General features: G+C 44.8%; 1 protein-coding gene across 2 annotated transcripts in view; it reads left to right on the forward strand.

Moving 5' to 3' along the window:
• The window catches only part of CUBN (cubilin), a 697,556-nt gene that overhangs the window by 432,549 nt on the left and 252,510 nt on the right, over positions 1 to 12,497 (forward strand). For both annotated transcript variants that reach the window (XM_030199596.1, XM_030199602.1), the window contains exon 33: positions 327 to 443. In XM_030199596.1, coding sequence (XP_030055456.1) covers positions 327 to 443 — 117 coding nt within the window. The remainder of the gene's footprint in view (positions 1 to 326; positions 444 to 12,497) is intronic.

Consider the following 12,497-nt stretch of genomic DNA (forward strand, 5'->3'; position numbering starts at 1 on the left):
GTTTTCCTCAGCCACATTTTCATATGTTGGCATAATTCATACTGTAATTGCATTTGATCAGTTTGTGCTGGGGTGCTAATTGGTTCAAATATCTGTATACTTATCCTTTATCAAATCTTATAATGGAAGAATTAGGTTAATATGATTTTGTGACATTCTGAAAAAAGGTCATGTATGACAGCCACAGGAAAGGCCTGACATGCTACATGATGCTCTCAGATCATCAATAAAATGAAAATATAAGCTATTTTTTTATATACAGAATGATAAAGACATCTTTCTTTCTTTCTTTCTTTCCTTTTCTCTCTCTCTTTCTGATTCTATAGCATGTGGAAGCCTCATCATGACAGATTCCATTGGTGCCGCTCTGTCCTCTCCTCTGTATCCTGCCATATATCTGCATAATTTAAACTGCAGTTGGATTATTCGGGCTCAGGAACCATGTGAGTAACCATCTGTGTCAAAGCGAGTACAATGAGTAATACATATCCTCATCTCCACTCAGAAAACAATAAGAAAGCACATCCTTTCTTCTGAAGGAAATCCCATATCCTGGCCAGCTGGAAGGATTAAGCTCTCCTAAATTGCTAAACCATCCTAAAAAAAGAAGTTGATTGCGTGTAATAAGCAAATTTTCATGCCTGTTTTTTAGTACTGCCAGATATGAAACCTTAATTACAGAATATGTCATTCACTACGCACAGGACAGCAGACCTACCTGAGAAATTCATGAGTAGTGCATGCAAAAGCTGAGAGCTAGAGATACATTATTGGGTGCATGATGTTTATTGTAATGTAGTATTAAAAAAGTACATTAGCCATGTCTATTTAAGACCAGTGGTGAAGCTAGGTGGGGCGCCAGGGGAGCGTCCGCTCCCCCAAACGGAGTTCTGCGGGTGCTGGCACCTGTTTTTTTCATCCTGTTGCAGTGAAAATGTGTGCCGGCGCCGGTGGACGTCCGCTCTTGCTCCCCCCGCGCCGTCAACCTGCCTCATCCTGGCTCCGTTTCTGTATAGGACCATTGTAATGGTTAAGCAAAGGGCTGAGAACCATGAAGGTTCAAATTCTGCTTCTTCCAGTTTAAATCTCTGTTGCACCAGGGAAAGTAAATTCCTAATGTGTGTGAATGTAACTCACCTTGAGCTTGGATTTGGAAAGGGGAGAAATTGAATTTAAAATCCAGATTCATATTTAGAACTGTTGGGGTTCATTTTTGAAACAGAAAAACACCCAAAAAGGGGCAAAAAGCAGCAGATTTGTTTTGTAAAAACATCCAAATCGCTATTTTCAAAACTCATTTTTCTATGCAGTTCATCTAAATCTCAAGGGGTCTTGTTGGAAATGTGTTTTGAGCGGGACTGGGCAGGGCTTACAATCTGAAAGTCTTTCTGCAGTAATGAAACATTGTACAACTGTGCAGGTCAAAAAAATAGGACATTTTTGGCTAGACCTGTTTCAATACTTATACTGGAAGAAGACTTACAGGCTTATTTTCGAAAGAGAAGGGCGCCCATCTTCCGACACAAATTGGGAGTTGAGCATCCTTCTCTCAGGGTCGCCCAAATTGGCATAATCAAAAGCCGATTTTGGGCGCCCTCAACTGCTTTCCGTCGCGGGGACGACCAAAGTTCATGGGAGCGTGTCAGCAGTGTAGCGAAGGCGGGACTGGGGCATGCTTCACACATGGGCGTCCTCGGCCGATAATGGAAAAAAGTAGGACATCCCTGATGAGCACTTGGCTGACTTTACTTGGTCCATTTTTTCTTGCGACCAAGCCTCAAAAAGGTGCCCAAACTGACTAGATGACCACCGGAGGGAATCGGGGATGACCTCCCCTTACTCCCCCAGTGGTCACCAACCCCCTCCTACCCTAAAAAAAAACTTAAAAATTGTTTTTGGCCAGCCTCAAATGTCATATCCAGCTCCATGACAGCAGTAAGCAGGTCCCTGGAGCAGTTTTAGTGGGTGCAGTACACTTCAAGCAGGTGGACCCAGGGAGGGGGGCTCCCTGTTACACTTGTGGTGGTAAATGTGAGCCCTTCAAAACCCACCCGAAACCCACTGTACCGACATGTAGGTGCCCCCCTTAATCCCTTAGGGCTATAGTAGTGGTGTACAGTTGTGGGGAATGGGTTTTTGGGGGGTTTGGGGGGGGCTCAGCGCACAAGGTAAGGGAGCTATGCACCTGGGAGCAATTTGTGAAGTCCACTGCAGTGCAGTGGCGTACCAAGGGGGGGCGGTCAGTCCCGCACCCGGGGGGGGTGTCATTTCGCCAGAGGGGGGAGGTGTCATCTAGCAGGGGGGCGCGCTGCGGCCGAGGGGGTGGGCGCATTGGCACTCCGCCCCGGGTGCCATCCAGGCCAGGAACGCCACTGCTGCAGTGCCCCCTAGGGTGCCCAGTTGGTGTCTTGGCATGTCAGGGGAACCAGTGCACTACGAATGCTGGCTCCTCCCATGACCAAATGGCTTGGATTTTGTCATTTCTGAGATGGGCGTCCTCAGTTTCCATTATCGCCGAAAACTGGGGACGACCATCTCTAAGGATGACCTAAGGACGGCCATCTCTAAGATTTGGGCGTCCCCGACCATATTATCAAAACGAAAGATGGACGCCCATCTTATTTTGATAATATGGGTTCCCCCACCCCTTCACGGGGCCGTCCTGCGAGGACGGCCCCAGGAAAACTAGGGCACCTCGTTTGATTATGCCCCTCTTAGGCAACTAACAGAGCTGGCAAACATAAACCAGGATGAAATTATTTAGCTTGTTTACTACTCCTTAGATTCATGGATTCACTGTGTAAGTGAATATATGCTTAAACTGGGCACCAAGTTGCATTATGTAACTTTCTGTCAAGGGCAGAACCCCCTGAAGGCTGGAACCCATGCCAACCCTATCAATCTCTATTATTTTTTAGTTGCTGCTCTTTCAAAAAATTAAAAAAAAAAAACCCTCCTAAATCACCTTAAGCTTACTAAGTACTTGACTACAGCATGCTTTTCAATCCTCTGGTTCCTTCACTGCATCTAGGAGCCAATGCTCAAAAGTACCTCAGGTGTTAATATTCTGTTAATGCCAGGTTTGCAAGCACATTATACAGGGCCTCGTGTACAAGTGGTTTCAGCGTGACCACTGATACCATTATCACAGATCACATTTAAATGTGGTCATTAATTACCCCGCAGGTATGCTCCAAAGAAAAATAGTTTCTCACACGTGTTTAGAGCGGAAGACTTTTTGCCAGGTCCGGCGCAGCATAGAAGGGTTGGTTGAGAGGACAGGTATCTAATGGCATACCTTCTATCCCTCTGGCCCTGGACCCAGCTTAAAAATCCAGCCCTCCCCCCCTCAAAACACAAGGCAACATGATGCCTTCCTGGTAGTCTAGCGAGACCCCCACCCACCTTAATCCAAACCAAGGCCAACCCTGGCCCCCATAGCTAGAAGAAGGCAGGAGCAAAACAGTGGTGCCCTGCCCTACCCTGGGAAGCACTGGGCAGAAGAAATGTAGCAGTAATTTACATCAGGGGCGTAGCTGCTATGGGGCCACGGGGGCCTGGGCCTCCGTAAATTTGGCCCTGGACCCCCCCCTACCGACACCCCTCTCAACCACCACCACCCCTGCCAACCCTCCGTCACCGTCCGTACCTTTGCTGGCGGGGGACCCAACCGCCGCCAGCCGAAGTCTTCTTCCTGCGTTTGGTTCTTCTGAGTCTGACGTCCTGCTGCACGTACAACGTGCAGGACATCAGACTCACAAAAACAGAATGAAGCTTTGAGATCTGCAGGGCTTCGTTCTGTTTCTGTGAGTCTGATGTCCTGCACGTTGTACGTGCAGCAGGACGTCAGACTCAGAAGAAACCAAACACAGAAAGAAGACTTCGACTGGCGGGGGGTTGGGTCCCCCGCCAGCCAAGGTACAGACGGCGATGGATGGCGGGTGGGTGGGTCGAGAGGGGGGGTCAAACTTGTTGGAAGTGGTGCTGGCGGCGGCAGGGGGTGCTGGCAATGGCGCAGGGGTGTCGGCGATGGTGGCGGGGGGAATCGGCGGTGCCAGGGGGGGCTAAAATGTGCCCCCTCACCTCGGCTCTGGCCCCCCCTACCGCTGAAGTCCATATACGCCCCTGATGCTCATTACATGCTATTTTTCTGCGTTAATTTCGCAGTAGAGTGAGGACTGTACTGCAAACCTTGGAACATCGCCGCCCCCCCCCCCCCCATAATGCCTACATATCAAACTAACAAAAAACTATCCAGAAAATGAGGGATTAAAATGGTTGCCCTCAAATTAGAGCTGCATCTAAACTATATCAAATCAAGACAAAGGGAGCTCAGAGCCTGAAGGAGACCCAGAATAGAATGAAAACTGACTCCCACCCACTTGCAATATTCAGCCAGTAGAAATCAGTGTTTTCAAAGGTGCTGACTGCCGCCGGCTGTATTTGACCTGGATATCCAATGCCTAACCTTATCCAGGTACCAGAACAGAATATCCAGGTTTGTCCGGCTTCCTGTAATTATCTGTGTACAGGTTGATAATATGACTGCCACCTGGATAACAACCTGAATAAAGTTAGGGAAACCTTTTTGCTGGGGACCAGGGCTGCCAAAAGGGGAGGGGGAAGGGGTGCAAGATTCCCCAGGCACAGCCTCCAAGGGGGGCCCGCAAGGCTTCTGGAGGCAGGCAGAAGGTTCTGCTCCCTCGGTCTGTGTCTCTTCTGCTCCTATGTGTCAGGATCTGGGTGATTGCATGAGCACAGGAAGGGTGGGCAGTGGCAGCTATGGCCCAAGTTGGGGGGACAGCGGCCCTGCCCCAGGTCCGGCTCTGTCTCTTGATGGCCCTGCTGGGGACAGTTAACAGACTGACTCGACCCCCCAGATTGCCCTGGCAGTAACTGAATAGTGCTGCAGTGGTCAGATTACATATTTCAGCTGCACTTCAGGACAATTCTATAACCAAGTCTCTCAAGTTAAACACTACTACTACTTATCATTTCTATAGCACTACTAGACATATGCAGCACTGTACACATTATATGCAGGTACTTTCTCTATCCCTAGAGGGCTCACAATCTTAAGGTTTTTGGTATCTGGGGCAATAGATGGTTAAGTGACTTGCCCAGAATCACAAGGAACTACAGTGGGAATCAAACCCAGTTCCCCAGGATCAAAGTCCGCTGCACTGACCACTAGGCTACTCCTCCACCCTGATAAAGTGTGATAGGAGCCTATTCTCTAAGTCATCTGTTTGACCAGGTGTTACTACAGAATACTAGTGTAACCCGGTATTAGTAAGCCTAACATTGACACACTCGCGGGTTTTGAAACAATTTGAACATTTTGGCAAAAAAAAAAAATCCATCTGCCACTTTCTGCTGCTTTTTGGATATTTTCCTGTTTTGAAAATAAGCCCCTTAATCAAATAAGTGCTAATTTCCTCTGCATTTCCACGTGCAAGGGAGAAGTATGCACTGAATTGCCCTTTATCTGGCAGTAAATAAATCCAAATAAATAAATAAGTGCTGCTGAATATCTTCTCTAGACTGGCCAGTGCAACTTATCCACAAAAGAGCCTTCCTACCCAAGTCTGCTGAATATCTACCCCTGAGAATTTTGATATGCTATATATTTTTTTAAAAGACTGTTCCTTCTTTTGAAACTGTGGTAAAACATTTTCAAAATTAGATCAAGTCTGTTGACTTGTATACTCATATATAGCATAAACCTAATAACAGAGTGACTGGAAGGATGTGACTGGCACCAGTGTTTTATTTTCATGTTCTGTACCCTGCAGCGCGAGTACAAAGGGCTGTAATTGATAGATTCAGTCAATACATACAACAGAATGAAACAATGGGAGAACTGCTTGGTACTCTGTTCCCTTTGGATATGAATACCTGATATACCCTGCCAAATGAATTGTGGAAATTAATATTTTATTTCATGTGAATTCAGGAAGTGAGCCCAGAATAGCAGAAATTTCCTGTAATACAATTCAGGAGACCATAATATAGCACTTATTTCAAGGGACTCTCTCAGACAAATAGTACTAGAATTCAGAAGGGAAGGGCAGTACTGGGCCTGATACTTACAGATAGTGACATTCAAGGGGGAAGTCCACATTGGGACTCATTTTCAAGGCACTTAGACTTACAAAGTTCCTTAGGTTACAATGGAACTTTGTAAGTCTAAGGGCTTCGAAAATATGCCTCATTGTGGTTTATATACGACATGGAAAGGTTGCTAGACAAGAAAAGGTGAACTCTTCAAAAATGGACACAAATATGGCAACCTTTGATTTATTTATGATCGCCTGTACTCTTGTGATGTCTACGCCATCTCTCTGGGTAGTGGTTCCAGCAAGTGTTACATGGGAATTTCTATGGGAAGGGAGGGGTGTGTATTTTGTGTGGGTGTGGGACTTACTGAGTTAAAACTTTTTTTTTTAAATAAAAGAAAGGATGCTGGGCCAATTGACGATGTTTAAGAGTTTTTGTTTGTTTGTTTGTTATTGCCTGGATCTGTTGTAGTTTGTAACTGTGTTCCTGGCATGTAATAAAGCTCTTCCTTCATATTAAAAAAAAAATTGCGACGTTTCTGATGTCCATGTAGGTGGCTACCCAAGCGTCAGTAATTTTCAGGCAGTTTATTATAAGAGTAAAGTTAGAAAGGCATCACCCAAAGGTCTGGGTTCTGTAATTTTAAAGTACTGACTTTGCCTTAGGGAGACACTAACGGACTGAAAAGTTCTTTGTGAATTAGGCCAGTAAACCAAACTGAGAGGAACCATATTAACAAGAACAAATCTTGGTGTTAAGAAAGTAAAACTTAATTAAGATGAAAAAGATCAGTATGGTCTTAAAAGAGGCGACTAAAACGGCAAGGATACAGAGATTAGCATGCCAGAAGGAGGAGAACAAGGAAAAATATGTGGAAAACAGGATGGATAACCAGCTTAACAAGGACAGAAAACACAGATGTCTTGTCACCGTGTTTTATTGCATTATTTCAGATATATCAGTATAAGGAAAATGTATAGAGGTGAGGTTCTATGTAGAGATGTGCATGTTTGTTTTTGAGATCAAGGAAGAGCACTGGGTTTGTTTACTTAGATTTAAATAAGGCTTTTGACAGTGCCCCATATATGAGGCTCAGAGGCTCTTATACTAAAGTACGGTAAGGTTTTGCACTTGTGCATTCATCACAAAAACTAGCACACAGTAAGTACAAAGCCTGTGTGGTAAAATGCAGAGGGCAAGTCCAGCATCTGCCCTGCATTTACTACACAGACACCACACAGCACCACATTATATACAGTACAAGATAGCGTGCTATCTGATACTGCAGTTAATACAGTGAGGCCTTACTCTCAAATAAATAATGTCCTCCAAACACATATACATTCTTTCTCATTTCTGACCCCCCCCAGCCCTCCCAAACCCCCCCCCCCCCCCATTTGATCCTTCAACCTTAGCATACTCCTCGCCCACCCCGTTTCCTCAATACCCTGGATTCAATCCCCCAGTAAGCTCATCTTCCATACCAAAGCCCCACTGACAAGTTCCCAAGAACTCCCAGCCCTCTAGCACCCCCAAAACATAGCCAGAAGTGATCCTACCCCATCTGACTCCAAGAAGCAAAATGGGTACCATGACTCTGAACAGTAGTCTTGCAGTACTACCACTGAGGCTTCCTTCCATATAAGGAGACAATCTCCTTATATAGAAGGATACCCCTAGCAATAGTACCACAAGATTACTGCTTGTAAGTATCGAACAAGACAGAAGCAGAGGAGGTCCCCTCCTATCCCAGCCCTCTGGACTAACAGGGATCACTTTCAGGTGAGTCTCAGGGATGCTGGGAGGGCTGGAGTTGAAGGAAGGTTTCCTTCGGAAACTGTGGGTGGGGCTTTAATCCAGGGTGGGAAGGTTTATTATGGGGATCATATCCAGAGGGGGTTGGGGATCTGCTAAGAGGGGAATGAGGAGTTGAGGATCAGATCTGGGGGGGGGGGGGGGGATCAGATGTTTGGATGGAGAGCAATGTGGGAGGGCCAAGGACCTGCAACATCAGGTCTGTGGCCATGCAACCACTGTCAATAACATGGCTGCACTTACCACCTCTTCTTGACTGACTGGGTTAGAAACTAGTTGAGTGGCAGGTGAAAAAGGGTAGTGGTAAATGGAGTTCACTCTGAGGAAAGGGGCATTACTAGTGGTGTGCTACAAGGATTGGTTCTAGGTCCTGTTCTTTTTAATGCTTTTGTAAGCGATATTCTAGACGGGCTGTCTAGTAAGGTTTGCCTCTTTGTGGATGATACCAAAATATGCAGTATGGCAGATATCCATGATGGTATGGATAACATGAGGAGGGATCTAATGAAGTTTGAAGAATGATCCAGAATTTGGCAGCTAAGATTTAATGCTAAAAAATGCATGGTCATGCATTTAGATTGCTAAAACTCAAGGGAAAGGTACAGTATAGAGGGTGAAGTATTTCTGTGCATGAAAGAAGAGCAAGACTTGGGGGGTGATCATATCTGATGATCTTAGGTGCCAAACAGGTAGAAAAGGTGAAGGCAAAAGCTAGAAGAATACTTGGGTGTATAGGGAGAAGAATGACCAGCAGGAAAAATGAGGTGATAGTGCCTCTGTATAAGTCTCTGGTGAGTCCTCATTTAGCGTATTATGTTCAATTCTGGAGACCTCAGCTACTAAAATGATCAGTGGTCTTCATCATAAAACGTATGGGGACAAACTTAAAGATCTCAATATATATACTTTGGAAGAAAGGCAGGAGAGGGGAGATATGATAGAGACATATAATACTTCTGGGGCATAAATGCACAGGAGGCACATTTTTTTTTCAATTGAAAGGAAGCCCTGGAATGAGGGAGCATAGTATAATGGTGAAAGGGGATAGACTCAGGGATAATCTAAGGAAATACTTCTTTATAGAAAGGGTGGTAGATTTGTAGAATGGCCTCTTGGTGGAGGTGTGGACTGACTGTATTTGTATTCAAGAAAGCATGGGATTAGCACATAAGATCTCTAAAGAAGGAGAAGGGATAGTAGATGGTATGGATGGGCAGACCTGATAGGCCATATGGTTTTTATTTGCTGTCATTTTCTATATTTCTCTTCAGGTGGTGGTAAGTGCAGCCATGCTATTGGCAGTCGTGACAGAAACCACTTGGTACTGACTTGCCTGCTCGCTGTCACAGCTGGCCGCTCCTCTGACCCACTCATGCCATGCCCAGTTCCCACCTCTACCAGTGTAAGCCAGCTCGTGTGGGCTTTTGGACCATGATGCCGCTTTTAATGCATGGTAGAGTCTAGCATGGGTCCGTGTTACTACTACTATTTAGCATTTCTATAGCGCTACAAGGCGTATGCAGTGCTGCACAAACATAGAAGAAAGACAGTCCCTGCTCAAAGAGCTTACAATCTAATAGACAAAAAATAAAGTAATCAAATCAATTAATGTGTACAGGAAGGAGGAGAGGAGGATAGGTGGAGGCGAGTGGTTACAAGTGGTTATGAGTCAAAAGCAATGTTAAAGAGGTGGGCTTTCAGTCTAGATTTAAAGGTGGCCAAGGATGGGACAAGACGTAGGGGCTCAGGAAGTTTATTTCAGGCGTAGGGTGCAGCGAGACAGAAGGCGCGAAGTCTGGAGTTGGCAGTGGTGGAGAAGGGAACAGATAAGAAGGATTTATCCATGGAGCAGAGTACACGGGAAGGGGTGTAGGGAAGGACGAGTGTGGAGAGATACTGGGGAGCAGCAGAGTGAGTACATGTATAGGTTAGTAGAAGAAGTTTGAACAGGATGCGAAAATGGATAGGGAGCCAGTGAAGCGACTTGAGGAGAGGGGTAGTATGAGTAAAGCGACCCTGGCGGAAGACGAGACGGGCAGCAGAGTTTTGAACCGATTTGAGAGGGGAGAGGTGACTAAGTGGGAGGCCAGCAAGAAGCAGAGTGCAGTAGTCTAAACAAGAGGTGACAAGCGTGTGGACGAGGGTTTTAGTAGAGTGCTCGGAAAGAAAGGGGCGGATTTTACGGATGTTGTAAAGAAAGAAACGACAGGTCTTGGCAATCTGCTGGATATGAGCAGAGAAGGAGAGAGAAGAGTCAAAGATGACCCCAAGGTTTCGAGCTGAGGAGACAGGGAGAATGAGAGAGCCATCAACAGAAATAGAAAACAGGGGAATGGGGAGGTGGGTTTGGGGGGAAAAATGAGAAGCTCGGTTTTGGTCATGTTTAATTTCAGGTGGCGTTGAGACATCCAGACAGCAATGTCAGATAAGCATGCTGAAACTTTGGTTTGGATGCAAGGTGAGATATCAGGGGTAGAAAGGTAGATTTGGGAGTCATCAGCATAGAGATGGTAGGAAAAGCCATGGGATGAGATTAATGAACCAAGGGAAAAAGTGTAAATAGAAAGAGGAGGGGACCAAGAACAGAACCATGAGGTACGCTGACAGGCAGAGGGATAGAAGTAGAAGAGGATCCACCAGAGTGAACACTAAAGGTGCAGAGGGAGAGGTAGGAAGAGAATCAGGAAAGGACATCTTAACATACAGTAAAACCTGCATTAACTGCTTAACACAGCTTAGTAAAAGAACCCTTAATGGAGCTCAGCCAACATCGATTTAGTAAAGGGAAGACTTGCTTTACCAAAATATTGGTCAGTTTTCCCAAATGGAGTGGTAAATAGTAGTTAGAGATCATACACGTCTAACAAACATAAGTGAGAGAATCAAATTTGCAGATGACACAAAATTATTCAAAATTGTTAAATCACAACAAGTTGTATTCAGTTATAGGAGGACCTGGTGACAGTGAAGGACTAGATATCTAAATGGCAAATGAAATTTAATGTAGAAAAGTACAAAGTGATGCCACAGGGAAAAGTAGTTTACTAAGAAGGCCATTTTCTCAAACCCATTTCCTTGGCTAAAACAGTGTTTTACTCATAAAATAGATTTGATAACTACCCATCTTGTGTATGCGTAAAAATATGTACATTGTGGTACAACATGCCTACTTTTAGACACATGCAGGGGACATGTTCCTTTGGGTGTATATTAAAACAAAGCACGTTTATGTTTGCATTTTTAAATCTATGCATGTTGTTTTAGTCGGAAAAAAGTACCCATCTAAAAAGTAATTGTACTGGTGGAGATACTTTTATAAAAGGGTGCCTATGTTAAAGCTGAAAACAGAAACCTACGTTATAAAAGCAGAGTAGGCACATAAATCTTCATGCACGAATTTACACTTGCTCAAGAGATGCAAATGTGAACATGTGGAGGGGCATTTTCAAAAGAACGTTGAAGTTAGCAGTAGGATGTTCCGCTCATAATGTCCAAAAGAACCACCCATTTCACAGCCATTTCCAAACAGGAAAAGCATTGGAGTTTCCTGTTCTAAAATAAGTGAGACCATCCAAAATGAACAGCCATTTTCCAAAATAAAATGTATGAACACCAAAAAAAACAGGGAAAAAGATGTCTATCTGGCTGCATTTGTACAAAAATGACCACAAAGATGTCCCTGCAGAACAGAGGGGCAGCCTGGTGGTCAGTGCAGTGGACTTCAGTCCAAGGCACCCAGGTTCATATTCCACTGCAACTCTGGTATTTTAAATGGTGAGCCCTCCCCTACTGTACCTCAAGCTTGTAAGTGCCTTTAATATTTATGAACAGTAGGTATATCTTTGGTTCTGGAGGGATCACAACTTAAAGGTGAAAAAAAAACAGAGTTGAAGTAGGATTTGAACCTGGGTCCCCTGGAGTACAGTCCCCTGCACTGACCACTAGGCTACCCTTCAGATCTGCATGCTACCTTTTTCAGAATGCCCATCATACCTGATGTAGTCAGGGAGCCTAATTTCTCTTTCTGGTGTCATTTTGAGAGATGAGAGATGGGGAGAGTAACCACTGTGGGATTCACGAGGGGTCATACCTTAATCTCAGCAGTGGTCAGCTGCTCAATCAGAGCATCCTTTTGTACCCTGGACGTCAGTGAAAGAGGTCTAAATGAAAACATCCTTCTTTTTAGACTTGGATGTTTCTTCCTTTTTGATTATCGCTGTTAGGTGACCTAATTTTGGGTCCTCCCTAGTCCCATCTAAGACACGTCTACAACCCCCCCCCCCCCCCCCCCCTTGCTACTTGGACGCATTGCAGTGTAGGACGTCAACATTCTGACTTTTCAAAATCGCAATTTGGTCATTTTGGGCAGATGGAGTTTTAGGGCATTTTGAGACATCCATCTGCTTTGAAAATGAGCGCCTTTCTCTCTGCATGTACACACATATTTTATAAAACATGCAGATATGTCACAACTCCACCCCATTTCTGCCCACAATACATCTCTACACAGATCTTGTAAAAAGTAGATGCACTCTTTCAGGGTCCTATTTTCCCTGGCTTGTTTTTTATAAGAATCTTTTTCTTTCTGTAAAACATGGTTTACACTTGGAAAATGCTTATAA

Source organism: Microcaecilia unicolor, chromosome 1 (assembly GCF_901765095.1).
Source record: "Microcaecilia unicolor chromosome 1, aMicUni1.1, whole genome shotgun sequence".
NCBI classification, from domain to species: domain Eukaryota; kingdom Metazoa; phylum Chordata; class Amphibia; order Gymnophiona; family Siphonopidae; genus Microcaecilia; species Microcaecilia unicolor.